The sequence below is a fragment of the Somniosus microcephalus genome, chromosome 12 (genome assembly GCF_052327205.1).
Source record: "Somniosus microcephalus isolate GS21.2 chromosome 12, FLI_Smic_1.0, whole genome shotgun sequence".
NCBI lineage: Eukaryota > Metazoa > Chordata > Chondrichthyes > Squaliformes > Somniosidae > Somniosus > Somniosus microcephalus.
Genome location: NC_140998.1, coordinates 178,899,751 through 178,917,534, shown reverse-complemented (window position 1 = coordinate 178,917,534; position 17,784 = coordinate 178,899,751). Strand labels below are relative to the sequence as shown.

The 17,784-nt window shown below is 56.0% G+C and overlaps 1 protein-coding gene across 1 annotated transcript in view; it reads left to right on the top strand.

Annotated features, from left to right (window-relative positions):
• LOC147109744 (protein capicua homolog) overlaps positions 1-17,784 on the top strand; it is a 208,163-nt gene that overhangs the window by 23,831 nt on the left and 166,548 nt on the right. The window contains 1 exon segment of the mRNA XM_086003871.1: positions 9,133-11,916. Within this exon segment, the coding sequence (XP_085859997.1) occupies positions 9,159-11,916 (2,758 nt within the window). The 5' untranslated portion in view covers positions 9,133-9,158.

The following is a 17,784-nucleotide window of genomic DNA, read 5'->3' as shown; positions in this document are numbered from 1 at the left end:
TCCAGGTGAAACAGCGATTTACTTGTACTTCTTGCAATCTAGTATACTGTATTCGCTGCTCGCGATGCGGTCTCCTCTACATTGGGGAGACCAAACGCAGATTGGGTGACCGCTTTGCAGAACACCTCCGTTCAGTCCGTAAGGGTGACCCCGAGCTTCCGGTCGCCTGTTATTTTAATTCACCGCTCTATTCCCACTCGGACCTCACCGTCCTTGGCCTCTTGCATTGTTCCATGGAAGCTCAATGTAAACTCGAGGAACAGCACCTCATCTTCCGATTAGGCACTCTGCAGCCTTCCGGACTCAATATCGAGTTCAACAATTTCAGATCATAACCTCGGCCCCTATTACATTTTTACTTTTTTTTTACCCCTTTGTTTTGGGTCTTCCCTTTCCCCCCCCCCCACTTCCTTTTTTTTTTCTCTCGCACATGGCAGCTGTGTCTCATCCTGCCAGTACACTTCACACCTAATCCTAGCCGTCTTTTGTCTCCACTTGTCCCATTACCATTTCGTCTGGTTTTGAATACCTCTTAATGTCTCTTTTACTTCTTTTGTTCTATCGCAGCCCTGCCTTCGATCTATTTTATTTCCTTTCCAGTTTTGAAAAAGGGTTTCGACCCGAAACGTCAACTCTATTTCTCTCTCCACGGATGTTGCCTGGCCTGCTGAGTTTTTCCAGCATTTTCTGTTGTTACCCAGGAGTGAGTTACAGGCTGGAATCTAATCAAGGGGTTCGGGGGGTTTATATATAGAATTGTAGGAATCGTCAGATCCCTAGCTGAAATACTGAGGTCGAGTCAGTCCAATAATTAAACGAAGTTTAATGTAAACTAAAGAACAAACAATGGAATGCACGAGAAACAAGCAACAGGTCTTTTCTTAAGGCTGGCTTCACGAGGTCTAACCTGGGAACCTCCCAGCCTGACGTCATCACGTCATCACGTTTCCCGCCGTTCGGGACGTCACGTGACCAACGTGATGACGTCATCGCACTGGTTCTGGAACTGACCGAGAACGGGTTATTTACAAACAGTGAACAAACATAGGTGCTGTAGCACTCTGTCAAAGGCAGTTATATAGTCATATACAGGAGTCCCCTGGTGGCTTTGCCACAGAATAACAGATACCTGCGAGTCAGTTACAGGCTGGAATCTAATCAAGGGATTCGGCGGGGGTTTATATATAGAATAACGGATACCCGGAGTGAGTTACAGGCTGGAATCTAATCGAGTGGTTCAAGGTGGTTCATGTCAGTATCGAGTACAGCATAGGTTAGATACAGAGTAAAGCTCCCTGTACACTGCCCCATCAAACACTCCCAGGGCAGGTACAGCACGGGTTAGATACAGAGTAAAGCTCCCTCTACACTGACCCATCAAACACTCCCAGGGCAGGTACAGCACGGGTTAGATACAGAGTAAAGCTCCCTCTACACTGTCCCACCAAACACTCCCAGGGCAGGTACAGCATGGGTTAGATACAGAGTAAAGCTCTCTCTACACTGTCCCATCAAACACTCCCAGGGCAGGTACAGCACAGGTTAGATACAGAGTAAAGCTCCCTCTACACTGTCCCATCAAACACTCCCAGTGCAGGTACAGCAGGGGTTAGATACAGAGTAAAGCTCCCTCTACACTGCCCCATCAAACACTCCCAGGGCAGGTACAGCAGGGGTTAGATACAGAGTAAAGCTCCCTCTACACTGTCCCATCAAACACTCCCAGGGCAGGTACAGCACGGGTTAGATACAGAGTAAAGCTCCCTCTACACTGACCCGTCAAACACTCCCAGGGCAGGTACAGCACGGGTTAGATACAGAGTAAAGCCCCCTCTACACTGCCCCGTCAAACACTCCCAGGGCAGGTACAGCACGGGTTAGATACAGAGTAAAGCTCCCTCTATACTGTCCCATCAAACACTCCTAGGGCAGGTACAGCACGGGTTAGATACAGAGTAAAGCTCCCTCTACACTGTCCCATCAAACACTCCCAGGGCAGATACAGCACGGGTTAGATACAGAGTAAAGCTCCCTCTACACTGTCCCATCAAACACTCCCAGGGCAGGTACAGCACGGGTTAGATACAGAACAAAGCTCCCTCTACACTGTCCCATCAAACACTCCCAGGGCAGGTACAGCACAGGGTTAGATACAGAGTAAAGCTCCCTCTACACTGTCCCATCAAACACTCCCAGGGCAGGTACAGCATGGGTTAGATACAGAGTAAAGCTCCCTCTACACTGTCCCATCAAACACTCCCAGGGCAGGTACAGCATGGGTTAGATACAGAGTAAAGCTCCCTCTACACTGTCCCCATCAAACACTCCCAGGGCAGGTACAGCACAGGGTTAGATACAGAGTAAAGCTCCCTCTACACTGTCCCATCAAACACTCCCAGGGCAGGTACAGCATGGGTTAGATACAGAGTAAAGCTCCCTCTACACTGTCCCATCAAACACTCCCAGGGCAGGTACAGCACGGGTTAGATACAGAGTAAAGCTCCCTCTACACTGTCCCATCAAACACTCCCAGGGCAGGTACAGCACGGGGTTAGATACAGAGTAAAGCTCCCTCTACACTGTCCCATCAAACACTCCCAGGGCAGGTACAGCACGGGGTTAGATACAGAGTAAAGCTCCCTCTACACTGTCCCATCAAACACTCCCAGGGCAGGTACAGCACGGGTTTGATACAGAGTAAAGCTCCTCCCCCATGTGCAATACCCCCAGTCTATCAGACCCTCCTGTACTGCGGAGAGGTGATATGATTGCTTTCTCTCGGATTCTCAAGAGATGAGATAATGTCGACCATGTCAAGCAGTTTCACCTTTTGCAGAAGAGTAGAAGTGAGCGAGTGGTCAATCTGTGGAACAAGCTCCCTTGGGAGACGGTGGAAGCAGTTAGTATTGATTCATTCAAATGGAATTTGGATCGATTTCTCTCCAATAACACTTTGGGATGCAGTATCTGAGTAATTGGAGACCTGAGGGTGTGGGGAGTGTAGCGAGCTCAGGAGGACCGAGTGACATTGTACCTCTGGTTCACAAAGCTCTCCACCACTGGGGTTTTCCTCGCCTCCTGTCTGGCTCTGTTGTGGACTCATTGATAGAGATTGATTGCTGAGATTAGGCAACAACTCCATTATCATTGCAGACTGTGACTGCCAGGATGGGAGAAGGTGAACGAGCTGGATGTTGACCTTTTTTCATCTAGCAATAACTATGTTCCTACTTGGGAGTGGGGAGTCAGCTGGGGCTCAGTGGGTTGCACTCTCGCCCGAGTCACAAGGTCGTGGATTCGAGTCCGACTCCAGAGACTTGAACACTAAATCCAGGCCGACATTCCCAGTGCAGAGCTGAGGGAGCGCTGCACTGTTGGAGGGTCAGTACTGAGGGAGCACTGCACTGTCGGAAGGTCAGTACTGAGGGAGCGCTGCACTGTCGGAGGGTCAGTACTGAGGGAGCGCTGCACTGTCGGAGGGTCAGTACTGAGGGAGCGCTGCACTGTCGGAGGTTCAGTACTGACGGAGCGCTACACTGTCGGAGGGTCAGTACTGAGGGGGTGCTGCACTGTCGGAGGGTCAGTACTGAGGGAGCGCTGCACTGTCGGAGGGTCAGTACTGAGGGAGCGTTGCACTGTCGGAGGGTCAGTACTGAGGGAGCGCTGCACTGTCGGAGGGTCAGCACTGAGGGAGCGTTGCACTGTCGGAGGGTCAGTACTGAGGGAGCGCTGCACTGTCGGAGGGTCAGTACTGAGGGAGCGCTGCACTGTCGGAGGGTCAGTACTGAGGGAATGCCTCACTGTCGGAGGGTCAGTACTGAGGGAGCGCCGCACTGTCGGAGGAGCAGTACTGAGGGAGTGCCTCACTGTCGGAGGGACAGTACTGAGGGAGTGCCTCACTGTCGGAGGGTCAGTACTGAGGGAGCGCCGCACTGTCGGAGGGGCAGTACTGAGGGTGTGCCGCACTGTCAGAGGGACAGTACTGAGGGAGTGCCTCACTGTCGGAGGGACAGTACTGAGGGAGCGCCGCACTGTTGGAGGGGCAGTACTGAGGGAGTGCCTCACTGTCGGAGGGACAGTACTGAGGGAGTGCCTCACTGTCGGAGGGGCAGTACTGAGGGAGTGCTGCACTGTCGGAAGGTCAGTACTGAGGGAGCGCTGCACTGTCGGAGGGTCAGTACTGAGGGAGCGCTGCACTGTCGGAGGTTCAGTACTGACGGAGCGCTACACTGTCGGAGGGTCCGTACTGAGGGGGTGCTGCACTGTCGGAGGGTCAGTACTGAGGGAGCGCTGCACTGTCGGAGGGTCAGTACTGAGGGAGCGTTGCACTGTCGGAGGGTCAGTACTGAGGGAGCGCTGCACTGTCGGAGGGTCAGCACTGAGGGAGCGTTGCACTGTCGGAGGGTCAGTACTGAGGGAGCGCTGCACTGTCGGAGGGTCAGTACTGAGGGAGCGCTGCACTGTCGGAGGGTCAGTACTGAGGGAGTGCCTCACTGTCGGAGGGTCAGTACTGAGGGAGCGCCGCACTGTCGGAGGGGCAGTACTGAGGGAGTGCCTCACTGTCGGAGGGTCAGTACTGAGGGAGCGTCGCACTGTGGGAGGGGCAGTACTGAGGGAGTGCCTCACTGTCGGAGGGTCAGTACTGAGGGAGCGCCGCACTGTCGGAGGGGCAGTACTGAGGGTGTGCCGCACTGTCAGAGGGACAGTACTGAGGGAGTGCCTCACTGTCGGAGGGACAGTACTGAGGGAGCGCCGCACTGTTGGAGGGGCAGTACTGAGGGAGTGCCTCACTGTCGGAGGGACAGTACTGAGGGAGTGCCTCACTGTCGGAGGGGCAGTACTGAGGGAGTGCTGCACTGTCGGAGGGACAGTACTGAGGGAGCGCCGCACTGTTGGAGGGGCAGTACTGAGGGAGCGCTGCACTGTCGGAGGGTCAGTACTGAGGGGGCGTTGCACTGTCGGAGGGGCAGTACTGAGGGAGCGCTGCACTGTCGGAGGGTCAGTACTGAGGGAGCGCTGCACTGTCGGAGGGACAGTACTGAGGGAGCGCCGCACTGTTGGAGGGGCAGTACTGAGGGAGCGCCACACTGTCGGAGGGTCAGTACTGAGGGAGCGCCGCACTGTCGGAGGGGCAGTACTGAGGGGGTGCTGCACTGTCGGAGGGTCAGTACTGAGGGAGCGCTGCACTGTCGGAGGGTCAGTACTGAGGGAGCGTTGCACTGTCGGAGGGTCAGTACTGAGGGAGCGCTGCACTGTCGGAGGGTCAGCACTGAGGGAGCGTTGCACTGTCGGAGGGTCAGTACTGAGGGAGCGCTGCACTGTCGGAGGGTCAGTACTGAGGGAGCGCTGCACTGTCGGAGGGTCAGTACTGAGGGAATGCCTCACTGTCGGAGGGTCAGTACTGAGGGAGCGCCGCACTGTCGGAGGAGCAGTACTGAGGGAGTGCCTCACTGTCGGAGGGACAGTACTGAGGGAGTGCCTCACTGTCGGAGGGTCAGTACTGAGGGAGCGCCGCACTGTCGGAGGGGCAGTACTGAGGGTGTGCCGCACTGTCGGAGGGACAGTACTGAGGGAGTGCCTCACTGTCGGAGGGACAGTACTGAGGGAGTGCCTCACTGTCGGAGGGGCAGTACTGAGGGAGTGCTGCACTGTCGGAGGGTCAGTACTGAGGGAGCGCTGCACTGTCGGAGGTTCAGTACTGAGGGAGCGCTGCACTGTCGGAGGTTCAGTACTGAGGGAGCGCTGCACTGTCGGAGGTTCAGTACTGACGGAGCGCTACACTGTCGGAGGGTCCGTACTGAGGGGGTGCTGCACTGTCGGAGGGTCAGTACTGAGGGAGCGCTGCACTGTCGGAGGGTCAGTACTGAGGGAGCGTTGCACTGTCGGAGGGTCAGTACTGAGGGAGCGCTGCACTGTCGGAGGGTCAGCACTGAGGGAGCGTTGCACTGTCGGAGGGTCAGTACTGAGGGAGCGCTGCACTGTCGGAGGGTCAGTACTGAGGGAGCGCTGCACTGTCGGAGGGTCAGTACTGAGGGAGTGCCTCACTGTCGGAGGGTCAGTACTGAGGGAGCGCCGCACTGTCGGAGGGGCAGTACTGAGGGAGTGCCTCACTGTCGGAGGGTCAGTACTGAGGGAGCGTCGCACTGTGGGAGGGGCAGTACTGAGGGAGTGCCTCACTGTCGGAGGGTCAGTACTGAGGGAGCGCCGCACTGTCGGAGGGGCAGTACTGAGGGTGTGCCGCACTGTCAGAGGGACAGTACTGAGGGAGTGCCTCACTGTCGGAGGGACAGTACTGAGGGAGCGCCGCACTGTTGGAGGGGCAGTACTGAGGGAGTGCCTCACTGTCGGAGGGACAGTACTGAGGGAGTGCCTCACTGTCGGAGGGGCAGTACTGAGGGAGTGCTGCACTGTCGGAGGGACAGTACTGAGGGAGCGCCGCACTGTTGGAGGGGCAGTACTGAGGGAGCGCTGCACTGTCGGAGGGTCAGTACTGAGGGAGCGCTGCACTGTCGGAGGGTCAGTACTGAGGGAGCGCCGCACTGTCGGAGGGTCAGTACTGAGGGGGCGTTGCACTGTCGGAGGGGCAGTACTGAGGGAGCGCTGCACTGTCGGAGGGTCAGTACTGAGGGAGCGCTGCACTGTCGGAGGGACAGTACTGAGGGAGCGCCGCACTGTTGGAGGGGCAGTACTGAGGGAGCGCCACACTGTCGGAGGGTCAGTACTGAGGGAGCGCCGCACTGTCGGAGGGGCAGTACTGAGGGAGCGCTGCACTGTCGGAGGGGCAGTGCTGAGGGAGCACCGCACTGTTGGAGGGGCAGTACTGAGGGAGTGCTGCACTGTTGGAGGGGTTGTCTTTTGGATGAAATGTTAAACCGAGGCTGTGTCTGCCCTCTCATGTGGACGTAAAAGATTCCACAGCCACTATTGGAAGAAGAGCAGGGCAGTTATCCCCGGTGTCCTGGCCAATATATATCCCTCAATCAGCATAACAAAAACAGATGATCTGGTCATTATCACATTGCTGTGTGTGGGAGCTTGCTGTGCACAGATTGGCTGCCGCCTTTCCTACATTACAACAGTGACCACACTTCAAAAAGTACGTCATTGGCTGTACAGCACTTTGGGACGTCCTGAGGTGGTGAAAGGCGCTGGAGAAATTGGGAGTTCTTCCCTTTGATGTGCTCTGGAGTTGTTCAGAGAGTGCCCTGACCTAGTACTTTGAGGTGAGGTGGGGGCAAAGGGTGCAGGATAATTGGACCAGTGGGGTGCAGGCGAGGAAAACCCCCAGTGGTGGAGAGCTTTGGGAACCAGAGGTCCAGATTCACCTGTTGCTCCCGTGCACGCTACACTGACGTTCTATGCTGGTTGCCAAGATGTCATTTTCTTTGATAAGTGGCTTTTGAAGCTGTCAGTACGAACTGCTCCCGCCGTCTCCTCTTCCTTAGGTCTTTATTTCTATTTTTCCATTCTGAACTCCTTTATGGACGCTGCCCTCGTCACACCTTCGGTGGGGCTGGAGAGCCTTAGCTTTATACAGGTACACCACAATGGTACCGGGCCAGAGAGGGTTAAATCACCAGGACAGGCTTGTATTCCCTCAAGTATAGAAGATTAAGGGGTGATCTAATCGAGGTATTTAAGATGATTAAAGGATTCGATAGGGTAGAGAGAGAAGCTATTTCCTCTGGTGGCGGAGGGGTGCGGGGTGTGGGGTGCCCAGAACAAGGGGGCAGAACCTTAAATTTAGAGCCAGGCCGTTCAGGGGTGATGTCAGGAAGCACTTCTTCACACAAAGGGTGGTGGAAATCTGGAACTCTCCCCCCAAAAAGCTGTTCGGGCTGGGGGTCAATTGAAAATTTCAAAACAGAGATCGGTAGATTTGTGTTGGATAAGGGTATTGAGGGATATGGAGCAAAGGCGGGTAAATGGAGTTGTGGAACAGGTCAGCCTTGATTTAATTGAATATTGAAAGAGGCCCGAGGGGCTGAATGGCCTCCTCCTGTTCCTGTGTAACAGGCTCGAGGGGCTGAATGGCCTCCTCCTGATCCTATGTAACAGGCTCGAGGGGCTGAATGGCCTCCTCCTGATCCTATGTAACAGGCTCGAGGGGCTGAATGGCCTCCTCCTGATCCTATGTAACAGGCTCGAGGGGCTGAATGGCCTCCTCCTGATCCTATGTAACAGGCCCGAGGGGCTGAATGGCCTCCTCCTGATCCTATGTAACAGGCTCGAGGGGCTGAATGGCCTCCTCCTGATCCTATGTAACAGGCTCGAGGGGCTGAATGGCCTCCTCCTGTTCCTGTGCAACAGGCTCGAGGGGTGAATGGCCTCCTCCTGATCCTATGTAACAGGCCCGAGGGGCTGAATGGCCTCCTCCTGTTCCTGTGCAACAGGCTCGAGGGGCTGAATGGCCTCCTCCTGTTCCTATGTATTAGGCTTGACGGGCTGAATGGCTTCCTCCTGTTCCTGTGTAACAGGCTTGATGGGCTAAATGGCCTCCTCCTGTTCCTGTGCAACAGGCTCGAGGGGCTGAATGGCCTCCTCCTGTTCCTATGTATTAGGCTTGATGGGCTGAATGGCTTCCTCCTGTCCCTGTGTAACAGGCTCGATAGGCTGAATGACCTCCTCCCGTTCCTATTAAAGTGCAAGCGTGCAGAGATGCATGATTTTTAATTGACAGCACGGATAGTAATGGCGGCCATTTAGGATTGAGATGAGGAGAAATTTCTTCGCTGCGGGTGGGGATCCTTTGGAATTCTTCACCCCAAAGCACTGTGGATGCTCAGTCGTTGAGTAAGACGGCGATCGATTGAATTTTGGACACTAGGGGATATGGGAATGGGGCCAGAAAATGGAGTTGAGGTCGATGATCAGCCATGATCTTTTTGAACGGTGGAGCAGGCTTGAGGGGCCGTATGGCCTGCTCCTGCTCCTAATTCTTAGGTTATGAAGCAACCCCCCACCCCTCCTCGAGGCTCTGTGACATGCACCTAGGTGGTTCCCCATGTTTGGGGTACAGTGTCTGGGCTGGCGCTTGGGCAGGGTAGTGGAGAGCGGGCACCCGGGCTCCTAGATGGCTTGCCATTCGCCGCCGGTGACTGATTGCTTTGTTTGATGTGCTTTCTTCTGCAGCTGCTGTTCCCGACCTAAAATGAAAGATGAAGTCTGCCAGGAAGCCGACCGCCACTGGCAGCAGCAGGTCCCCTCCCGCCGGGCGACTGCGGGGCCTCAAGCGGCGACACGGAGAGGAAGGAGCCGAGACGGTGGGCACTGCCCAGCACCCCCAGGCGCCGCCCAACACCAGGAGAGCCCAGAGCAAGGCCGAGGGCCGGCCGAAGGAGGTCAAAGGCCAGGAGTCGCAGGCCAAGGAGGTCAGGGGCCGGTCGAGGGAGGCCGAGGTCGGGGGCCAGCCCCGGGAGGAGGGCCGAGCGGCCGGCGAGACCGGCAAATCCGAGGGGACGTCCAACCGCAAGACGGCCACCTTCAAGTCCCGGGCGCCGCGCAAGAAGCTGCTGGAGGAGCTGTCGGGCCCCGAGGGGCGGGACGACTCCAGCAGTAACAGCAGCGAGGGCTCGGGGGCCAACCCCCCCGCTCACCCCGTTCTGGAGGAGCCTCGCACCCCCGTCCCAGCCGACGACCCCTGCCCCAGCGCCAGCTCCTCCAGCACCGAGACGGCCAGCGAGCACTCGGCGGACTGCGAGGAGGACGAGAGCGAGAGGCCCCCCCACGCCGCTCCACCGCGCCCCCTCAAGTCCCAGCGTGTCCTGGCGCGGCGCAACGGCGCCTTCCGGCCCGGCATGCTGCGCCACTGCCGGCGCCACTGCCGGGACCTGGCCGTGCAGTTTGACGGGGACCGGGCCGTCACCTACTTTGAGGGCGCCTGGGGGGGCGAGGACGGAGGCCAGCTCAGCGTGCTCCTAGACCTGACGCCGCCTGCCTCGGCCATGGCCCCGGGCACCCGGGTCTGCGCCCGCGCCCCCCCGCAGCAGCCCGCCTACCGGGACGGCGTGGTGACCGAGATCGGGCAGGAGCCGGCCCCCTACAGGGTCCTCTTTGACCGGGGCGGGCAGCAGGAAGAGGAGCAGGAGGAGGCCTGGGTGGCGCTCGAGGCCCTGCGCCTGCTGCGGGCGCCCTGGGAACAGGAGAGGCCAGCCGGCGCCCGGCCGGAGGGAAGCCCTGCGTCCGAGCGCCAGGAGCCGCCCAGCCCCCCCGCCCAGCCCCGGCAGCCGGAGGACGCCGAGGTGCTGACGCTGAGCCTGAACATGCCGTCTGCTGTGGGCGGGGCTGGGCGGGAGGGCGCATTGGGGGCCGTCCTGCCCCCGGGGCTCCTGCCATCCTCGCCCCCCCCGCCTGCCCCACAGCAGCAGCAGCAGCAGCAAGCCCCCCAGGACGGGGGCCGGGGCAGCACCAGCAGCAGCGTCTCGCTGGAGAGCCGCGTGACGCCCGGCCCTCGCTCGCGCACCCCCCTCGGCGCCGCCAGCGCGGCAGCCCAGCACAAGTACAAGAAGGGCGACGTGGTCTGCACCCCCAACGGCATCCGCAAGAAGTTCAACGGCAAGCAGTGGCGGCGGCTGTGCTCACGCGATGGCTGCATGAAGGAGTCCCAGCGGCGGGGCTACTGCTCCCGCCACCTCTCCATGCGTACCAAGGAGCTGGAGGGGGCCTCCGATGGCCGGGCCAGTGGGCTGCGCGAGGGCAGCTCCGAGTTCGACTGGGACGAGACGTCCCGCGACAGCGAGGCCAGCAGTGCCCGCACTGACCCCCACCCCAGGCTGCTGGCGGCCTCCGACCTCTCTAGCTTCAATTCCGATGAGTGCGAGGCGGCCAACATGCTGGTGTCACTGGGCAGCTCGCGCTCGGGCACGCCCGGCTTCTCGCCCATCTCCAACCAGTCGCCCTTCTCGCCGGCCCCCTCCCCCTCGCCCTCGCCCCTCTTCGGCTGCCGGCCGGCCAGCTTCAGCCCCATTACCGCCTCGCCGGTCATCCAGCGAGTCTCCTGCTCCTCCTCCTCCTCCTCGTCCCGCCACCGGCACGCCAGCACGCCCAAGGTGGGCGTGCTGACCCCGGAGATGGTGCACCATCACCACCACCAGCAGCAGCAGCAGCAGCAGCAGCTGCTGCAGCACCAGCGGGAGCGCCATTCCTCCGGCATCCAGCCAACCTTCCAGACCAGCCTGACCTTCACCGTGCCCATCAGCCCCGGCAAGACCAAGGGCAAGGCCGACTGGGCCCACGGCAGCGCCGTCACCATGGCGACCGCGGCCGCCGACTACCACAAGAGCGACAGCATGGACTCGGGGGTGGAGTCAGTCCCCCACACCCCCACCCCCTGCGCGCTGGCCGGCTTCCAGGCCGTCTCGCCCCCGGCCGGGCCCTTCCCCCGCTCCCGCCAGCCCTCGCCCCTGCTGCTGAGCCCGCCCGCCGCCATGACCTCCGACCCCATGGCGGCCAGCCCCTCAGTCCGGCGGGTGCCGGCCGCCCAGCGCGACTCGCCCGTCATCGTGCGCAACCCCGATGTGCCGCTGCCTGCCCGGTTCACCGAGCGGCCCCTGGGGGGGGAGGGGGGCCGGGGGGGAGGGGTCAGCCCCCGGGCGGCCAAGGGGGGTGCCAAGGAGCACCACCACCACCACCACCACCGCCACCCCGCCGCCAACAGCAAGGCGCCGCTCCAGGCCCCTGTGCCCATCAACGCCAACCGCATCCAGGGCATGGCCCGCGCCACCTCCCCCGGGCAGCCGGCCGGGGGGTTGGTCTTGGCTGCGGCCATGGCCCCCTCCCGCCAGGACCCGCCCTTCCAGCCCGTGGCCTTCCACCCCTCGCCGGCGGCCCTGCTTCCTGTCATCGTGCCGTCGCAGCTGGGAGAGTTCAACCACCCGGCGCCAAAGAAGGAGATCATCATGGCGCGGCCAGGAACAGGTACGGACAACTCCGCCTTTACCCGCTGTTTCTCATTCCTCCCCCCCCGCCGCGGGAAAGCTACTCAATAGACTGTTACTCTTGTGGGGGAATGACAAGAATCTGTTATTAGGGGCGGTGTGACTGAGCACTTGGTACAAACAGGAGCTGCTCAGAGAGAGCCAGCATGGATTTGTGAAGAGCAGGGCATGTCTGACTCATGTAGTTGAACATTTTGAGGCGGTCACTAACATAGTGGAGAAGGAAGTGTCCATGGATGTTATTTGTATGAACTTCAAGAAGGCATTCGATAAGGTTCCACACAAGAGACTGTTGGTAAAGATGGAAGTGCATGGAAATGGAGACAACCTTTATTAGCCGTGGCATAGAATACCAGAGCAGGGGGATTATACTTCAAGTGTATAAAACACTAGTTCGGCCTCAGCTAGAGTACTGCGTGCAGTTCTGGTCACCACATTACAGGAAAGATGTGATTGCACTAGAGAGGGTACAGAGGAGATTTACAAGGATGTTGCCGGGAGTAGAGAATCTTAGCTATGAGGAAAGACTGGATAGGCTGGGTCTGCTTCCCTTGGAACAGAGGAGGCTGAGGGGAGACCTTATTGAGGGGTATAAAATTATGAGGGGCCTAGATAAAGTGGATAGAAAGGACCTATTTCCCTTAGCAGAGGGGTCAAAATCCAGGGGGCACAGATTTAAAGTAATTGGGGGAAGGTTTAGAGGAGATTTGAGGGGAAATTTCATCACCCAGAAGGTTGTGAGGGTCTGGAACTCACTGCCTGAAAGGGTGGTAGAGGCAGGAACCCTAACCACATTTAAAAAGTACTTGGATATGCACTTGGGATGCTGTAACCTGCAGGGCTACGGACCGAGAGCTGGGAAGTGGGATTAGGCTGGATAGCCCTTTGTTGGCCGACGCGGACACGATGGGCCGAAATGGCCTCCTTCCGTGCTGTAACTTTCTATGATTCTATTAACCTAGTGACATGGGTAGGGAATTGGTTAGGAGGTCGGGGACGGAGAGTAGGATTAATGGGCCTCTACTTAAATTGGCAGGATGTGACCTCCAGGGACCTGTACTGGGGCCTCAGCTTTTCACGATATTTATAAATGACTTCGTTGAAGGGACAGAGAGCCGTATATCCAAGTTAGGTGGCACGGTAAATAGTGGAGACGGGAGCAGAAAGTTGCAAAGGGACATTGATAGATTAAGTGAGTGGGCAAAACTGTGGCAGATGGCGTTCAATGCAGGGAAGTGTGAGGTCATCCACTTTGGACCCGAGATAGATCAGAGCAGGCTCTGAATGGCGAGAGACTAGGAGCGGTGGAAGCACAGAGAGTTTTCGGGATCCATGTACAGAAATCACTGAAAGCTAGTGGACAGGTACTGAAAATAATTAAAGAGGCTAATGGAGTGTTGGCCTTTATCTCGAGGGCTGGAATACACAGGGTGGGAGTGACGCTCCAACTGTACGGAGCTCTGGTCAGAATCCATCTGGAGTCAGTGCGTTCAGTCCTGGGCCCCACACCTCAGGGAGGAGATCTCGGCCTTGGAGGGGGAGCAACGCAGATTCACCAGAATGACACCGGGGCTAAAAGGGCTAAATCACGAGGACAGGTTGCACAGACTGGGCTTGTATTCCCTCGAGTTTAGAAGATTAAGGGGTGATCTAATCAAGGTTACCGAGTGCAGAGAGCGGGAGCAAGAGTAGGCCATTCAGCCCCTCTGACTGTTGCACAGGAACAGGAGGAGGCCATTCAGCCCCTCTGACTGTTGGCCAGGAACAGGAGGAGGCCATTCAGCCCTTCTGGCTGTTGGCCAGGAACAGGAGGAGGCCATTCAGCCCCTCTGGCTGTTACACAGAAACAGGAGGAGGCCATTCAGCCCCTCTAGCTGTTGCCCCATTCAATGAGATCATGGCTAATCTGCATCTTAACCCATCTACCTGCCTTGGCTCCATATCCCTTGATACCCTTTCCTAACAAAAGTCTATCAATCTTAGTTTTGAAATTTGCAATTGACCTCAACAGCCTCAACAGCTTTTTGGGGAAGACAGTTCCAGATTTCCACCACCCTTTGTGTGAAGAAGTGCTTCCTGACATCACCCCTGAACAGCCTGGCTCTAATTTTAAGGTTCTGCCCCCTTGTTCTGAACTCCCCACACCAGAGGAAATAGCTTCTCTCTCTCTACCCCCATCGAATCCTTTACTCATCGCAAACACCTCAATTAGATCACCCCTTAATCTTCTAAACTCGAGGGGATACAAGCCTAACCTATGCAACCTGTACTCGTAATTTAATCCTCTCAGCTTGTCCTGGAGTCTCCCGGGATTGAAGGTGAAACTCCTGCTAGCAATTCGGGAGAGAAATCCCAGGGATGTTTTCCTGTCCGGTTTAGCTCCGGCCTGGAAACGGGAGTGGCACAACGCACTCGGGACGCAATGCAGTAAAACCATGCCATGGATAGTGCAGTTTCTGGGGTGCAGAGGATTGTGGGTATTGTGGCCGCCATTGTTGACTGTTTGACATGTCGGGCAGCCAGGACTGGGAACGAATATTGCACAGTGATACAGTGACCTGTGTAGTTAGAAAGAAAGACTTGCATTTCCATAGCGCCTTTCATGACCATCGGACATCCCAAAGTGCTTTACAGCCAATTAAGTACTTTTTTGAAGTGGAGTCACTGTTGTAATGTAGGAAATGTGACAGACAATTTGCACACAGCAAGATTCCACTAACAGCAATGTGATAACGACCAGATAATCTGTTTTAATGATGTTGATTGAGGGGTAAATATTGGTCAGGTCATCGGGGAGAACTCCCCTGCTCTTCTTCAAAATAGTGCCGTGGATCTTTTGAGAGAGCAGACAGGGCCTCGGTTTAACATCTCATTCGAAAGTCGGCACCTCCGACAATGCAGCGTTCCCTCAGTACTGCCCTGGGGTGTCAGCCTAGATTTTTGTGTTCAAGTCTATGGAGTGGGACTTGAACCCACAACCTTCTAACTCAGAATCGAGGGTGCTATCAACGGAGCCACTGGCTGACAAGGTGACTGTACGGTATATTGCACTGTGAGTGGTACAGTTATTATACGGTGACCGTGCGGTGTATTGCACCGTGAGCGGTACAGTTAATTACACGGTGACTGTACAGTGTATTGCACTGTGAGCGGTACAGTTATTACACGGTGACCGTACGGTGTATTGTACCGTGAGCGGTACAGTTATTACACGGTGACTGTGCGGTCTATTGCACCGTGAGCGGTACAGTTATTACACGGTGACCGTGCGGAGTATTGCACCGTGAGCGGTACAGTTATTACACAGTGACCGTGTGGTGTATTGCACCGTGAGCGGTACAGTTATTACATGGTGACTCTATGGTGTATTGCACCGTGAGTGGTACAGTTATTACATGGTGACCGTACGGTGTATTGCACCGTGAGTGGTACAGTTATTACATGGTGACTCTATGGTGTATTGCACCGTGAGCGGTACAGTTATTACATGGTGACCGTACGGTGTATTGCACCGTGAGTGGTACAGTTATTACATGGTGACCGTACGGTGTATTGCACAGTGAGCGGTACAGTTATTACACGGTGACTGTGCGGTGTATTGCACCGTGAGTGGTACAGTTATTACATGGTGACCGTACGGTGTATTGCACCGTGAGTGGTACAGTTATTACACGGTGACTGTGCGGTGTATTGCACCGTGAGCGGTACAGTTATTACAGGATGACCGTGTGGTGTATTGCACCGTGAGCGGTACAGTTATTACACAGTGACCGTGTGGTGTATTGCACCGTGAGCGGTACAGTTATTACACGGTGACTGTACGGTGTATTGCACCGTGAGCGGTACAGTTATTACACAGTGACCGTGTGGTGTATTGCACCGTGAGCGGTACAGTTATTACACGGTGACCGTGCGGAGTATTGCACCGTGAGCGGTACAGTTATTACACAGTGACCGTGTGGTGTATTGCACCGTGAGCGGTACAGTTATTACATGGTGACTCTATGGTGTATTGCACCGTGAGTGGTACAGTTATTACATGGTGACCGTACGGTGTATTGCACCGTGAGTGGTACAGTTATTACATGGTGACTCTATGGTGTATTGCACCGTGAGCGGTACAGTTATTACATGGTGACCGTACGGTGTATTGCACCGTGAGTGGTACAGTTATTACATGGTGACCGTACGGTGTATTGCACCGTGAGCGGTACAGTTATTACACGGTGACTGTGCGGTGTATTGCACCGTGAGTGGTACAGTTATTACATGGTGACCGTACGGTGTATTGCACCATGAGTGGTACAGTTATTACACGGTGACTGTGCGGTGTATTGCACCGTGAGCGGTACAGTTATTACAGGATGACCGTGTGGTGTATTGCACCGTGAGCGGTACAGTTATTACACAGTGACCATGTGGTGTATTGCACCGTGAGCGGTACAGTTATTACACGGTGACTGTACGGTGTATTGCACCGTGAGCGGTACAGTTATTACACAGTGACCGTGTGGTGTATTGCACCGTGAGCGGTACAGTTATTACACAGTGACCGTACGGTGTATTGCACCGTGAGTGATACAGTTATTACACGGTGACTGTGCGGTCTATTGCACCGTGAGCGGTACAGTTATTACACGGTGACCGTGCGGAGTATTGCACCGTGAGCGGTACAGTTATTACACAGTGACCGTGTGGTGTATTGCACCGTGAGCGGTACAGTTATTACATGGTGACTCTATGGTGTATTGCACCGTGAGTGGTACAGTTATTACATGGTGACCGTACGGTGTATTGCACCGTGAGTGGTACAGTTATTACATGGTGACTCTATGGTGTATTGCACCGTGAGTGGTACAGTTATTACATGGTGACCGTACGGTGTATTGCACCGTGAGCGGTACAGTTATTACATGGTGACCATACGGTGTATTGCACCGTGAGTGGTACAGTTATTACATGGTGACCGTACGGTGTATTGCACCGTGAGCGGTACAGTTATTACACGGTGACTGTGCGGTGTATTGCACCGTGAGTGGTACAGTTATTACATGGTGACCGTACGGTGTATTGCACCGTGAGTGGTACAGTTATTACACGGTGACTGTGCGGTGTATTGCACCGTGAGCGGTACAGTTATTACAGGATGACCGTGTGGTGTATTGCACCGTGAGCGGTACAGTTATTACACAGTGACCGTGTGGTGTATTGCACCGTGAGCGGTACAGTTATTACACGGTGACTGTACGGTGTATTGCACCGTGAGCGGTACAGTTATTACACAGTGACCGTGTGGTGTATTGCACCGTGAGCGGTACAGTTATTACACAGTGACCGTACGGTGTATTGCACCGTGAGTGGTACAGTTATTACACGGTGACTCTATGGTGTATTGCACCGTGAGTGGTACAGTTATTACATGGTGACCGTACGGTGTATTGCACCGTGAGTGGTACAGTTATTACATGGTGACCGTACGGTGTATTGCACCGTGAGTGGTACAGTTATTACACGGTGACTGTGCGGTGTATTGCACCGTGAGCGGTACAGTTATTACAGGATGACCGTGTGGTGTATTGCACCGGGAGCGGTACAGTTATTACACGGTGACCATGCGGTGTATTGCACCATGAGCAGTACAGTTATTACACGGTGACTGTACAGTATATTGCACCGTGAGCGGTAGAGTTATTACACGGTGACTGAGCGATATATTGCACTGTGAGTGGTACAGTTATTACACGGTGGCCTTGCAGTGTATTGCACCGTGAGCGGTACAGTTATTACACGGTGACTGTACAGTATTTTGCACCGTGAGCGGTAGAGTTATTACACGGTGATCGAGTGG